Source organism: Seriola lalandi, unplaced genomic scaffold, assembly GCF_002814215.2.
Source record: "Seriola lalandi dorsalis isolate HSWRI2012SDOR001 ecotype SW California unplaced genomic scaffold, Sedor1 jcf7180002001285, whole genome shotgun sequence".
NCBI lineage: Eukaryota > Metazoa > Chordata > Actinopteri > Carangiformes > Carangidae > Seriola > Seriola lalandi.
In genome coordinates this window covers 1-1,800 of record NW_019471944.1, presented here as the reverse complement: position 1 = coordinate 1,800, position 1,800 = coordinate 1, and the positions used below count along the sequence as shown (strand labels likewise).

Below are 1,800 nucleotides of genomic sequence, written 5' to 3'. Positions count from 1 at the left end.
TTTGGCCCCTTTCTGCTGTTGATGCTGTTCTCCAATGTGCAGAGAAACTGGAGGACATGCGAGAGCTTGAGAGGAAGGAGGATACCTTTACACCCGTTCCCAGCCCTTACTACATGGAGCTGACCAAGCTGCTACTTAATCAGTGAGTCTTATAGATTTAAGTTATCCCCACTCAGAAATAGGTCCTACCTTCGTATTGTGCTCACGGTGTTCAAAGTAATTAAACAATTTGTGAAAATGCTCCCTTATCATCTCTGTATGTGGCATTCTGCCTTACATGATGGTTTGTGTGTTTCCATAGCGCATCAGACAATATTCCTAAAGCAGATGAGATCCGCACACTGGTCAAAGACATTTGGGACACACGTATTGCCAAACTCCGTCTGTCCGCCGACAGCTTCATCAGTCAGCAGGAGGCACATGCCAAGGTAAAACTGATCACACAGGATCATACACTGTACCTTTCACTACAATATTGACATTATTAGTTCATAGGATATTGTAATATATTACTTGATCAACAGAAAATTATTCAGCAACCAGTATCAGTTCAGTAGTTCTAGCTTCTCAAATGTGGATATTTGCTGGTTTTCTTACTGTGGTATTAAACGGAATATGTTTTGGTTTTGGACTGTTGGTCCAAAAAACAAACAATATAAAGATGTTACCTTGGGCTCTGGAAACTGGCAGTTGTCATTATTTTTAGACATGTTATAGACCTAATTAATGGATTAATCACCTAAATAATTAATCAATGATAACAAAAAAATGTTGCTTGGATTATTGGTAACATAGCTACATAGAAGTTCAAGAAAAACGTTAGCACCTTGGAAAAATTCTGAACATTCATCAGGTTCAGACAAACTTTTGAGCGCCTTGATTGTTTAATAGCCATGGTCCCGGTGTCTTGCAAAATGTTTGGCATTATCGTTTTATCCTCTCATTTTGTGGCTCTACAGCTTCCTGTTTCACTCTAATATTAAGATCCAGTAGATATGAGCGCCAGCATTCACCGCAGACATTAGAGAATGACTGTCAAATTGAATTGTTGCTTGTTGAATGCTTAAATCGTCTCCTGCCTAACTCTGCTTCATTCTCTCTATAGCTGGACAACCTAACTCTGATGGAGATCAACACCATTCGAGCGTTTCTTCTTGACTCGCTCAACTGCATGTACAAACTACGTTCCAATCTGCAGCCTGGTTCCAGTAAAGGACAATTCACGGACTATTGACCCACTAGATCAAAGCCTGCTGAACACGTTTGGATCTTGTCCCAAGAATTTGGGGCGGCTTGGATGGAAGTGTGTACTTACTGAGCAAGCTCTTCATTACTGAAAAGACAGTTTTCTCTGAATCTGAAGAAAGCTCAAGAGTTGTACTCAGCCTTTTTAAGGGATTATACTTCTCTCGAGGGAGACATATGTTCCGTACATATTTACAGAATCATTATATGCATATGCTGTTTGCAATATGTGCATACTTCATTTCATTTCATTTAGGATGCTCATAGTAGTTTAAAACAGCCACCATGCTTTTGTATGTACCAGTATGTGACAAAATAAATGTATTAGTGTGTATGTCCCTGGTATATGAGTATATACATTAAAAAAAAATTTCCCTACAATTTTATATTTTTAATCATTGTGTCTATTTGTCGTTATTATGTTTGTGTAATATTTCTTAAAAAATTTTCAAAATGTGCTAGAGGTATGGAGTTTTGTATACAGGGCCATTTAAACTCACAGTGACATGCTAATGGTAAAAGTGTTAGCAATAATCAAAACAATTCCTGTCAATT

The 1,800-nt window shown here is 38.0% G+C and overlaps 1 protein-coding gene across 1 annotated transcript; it reads left to right on the top strand.

The window, feature by feature from the left end:
- The first annotated feature begins 27 nt into the window (after nt 1-27).
- Nucleotides 28-1,640, top strand: LOC111663999 (DNA replication complex GINS protein PSF2-like). Its single transcript, XM_023418431.2, has 3 exons — nt 28-142; nt 302-428; nt 1,106-1,640. The coding sequence occupies exons 1-3, from the start codon at nt 57-59 to the stop codon at nt 1,232-1,234; spliced, it is 342 nt and encodes a 113-aa protein (XP_023274199.1). The 5' UTR covers nt 28-56; the 3' UTR covers nt 1,235-1,640.
- The last annotated feature ends 160 nt before the right edge of the window (nt 1,641-1,800 follow it).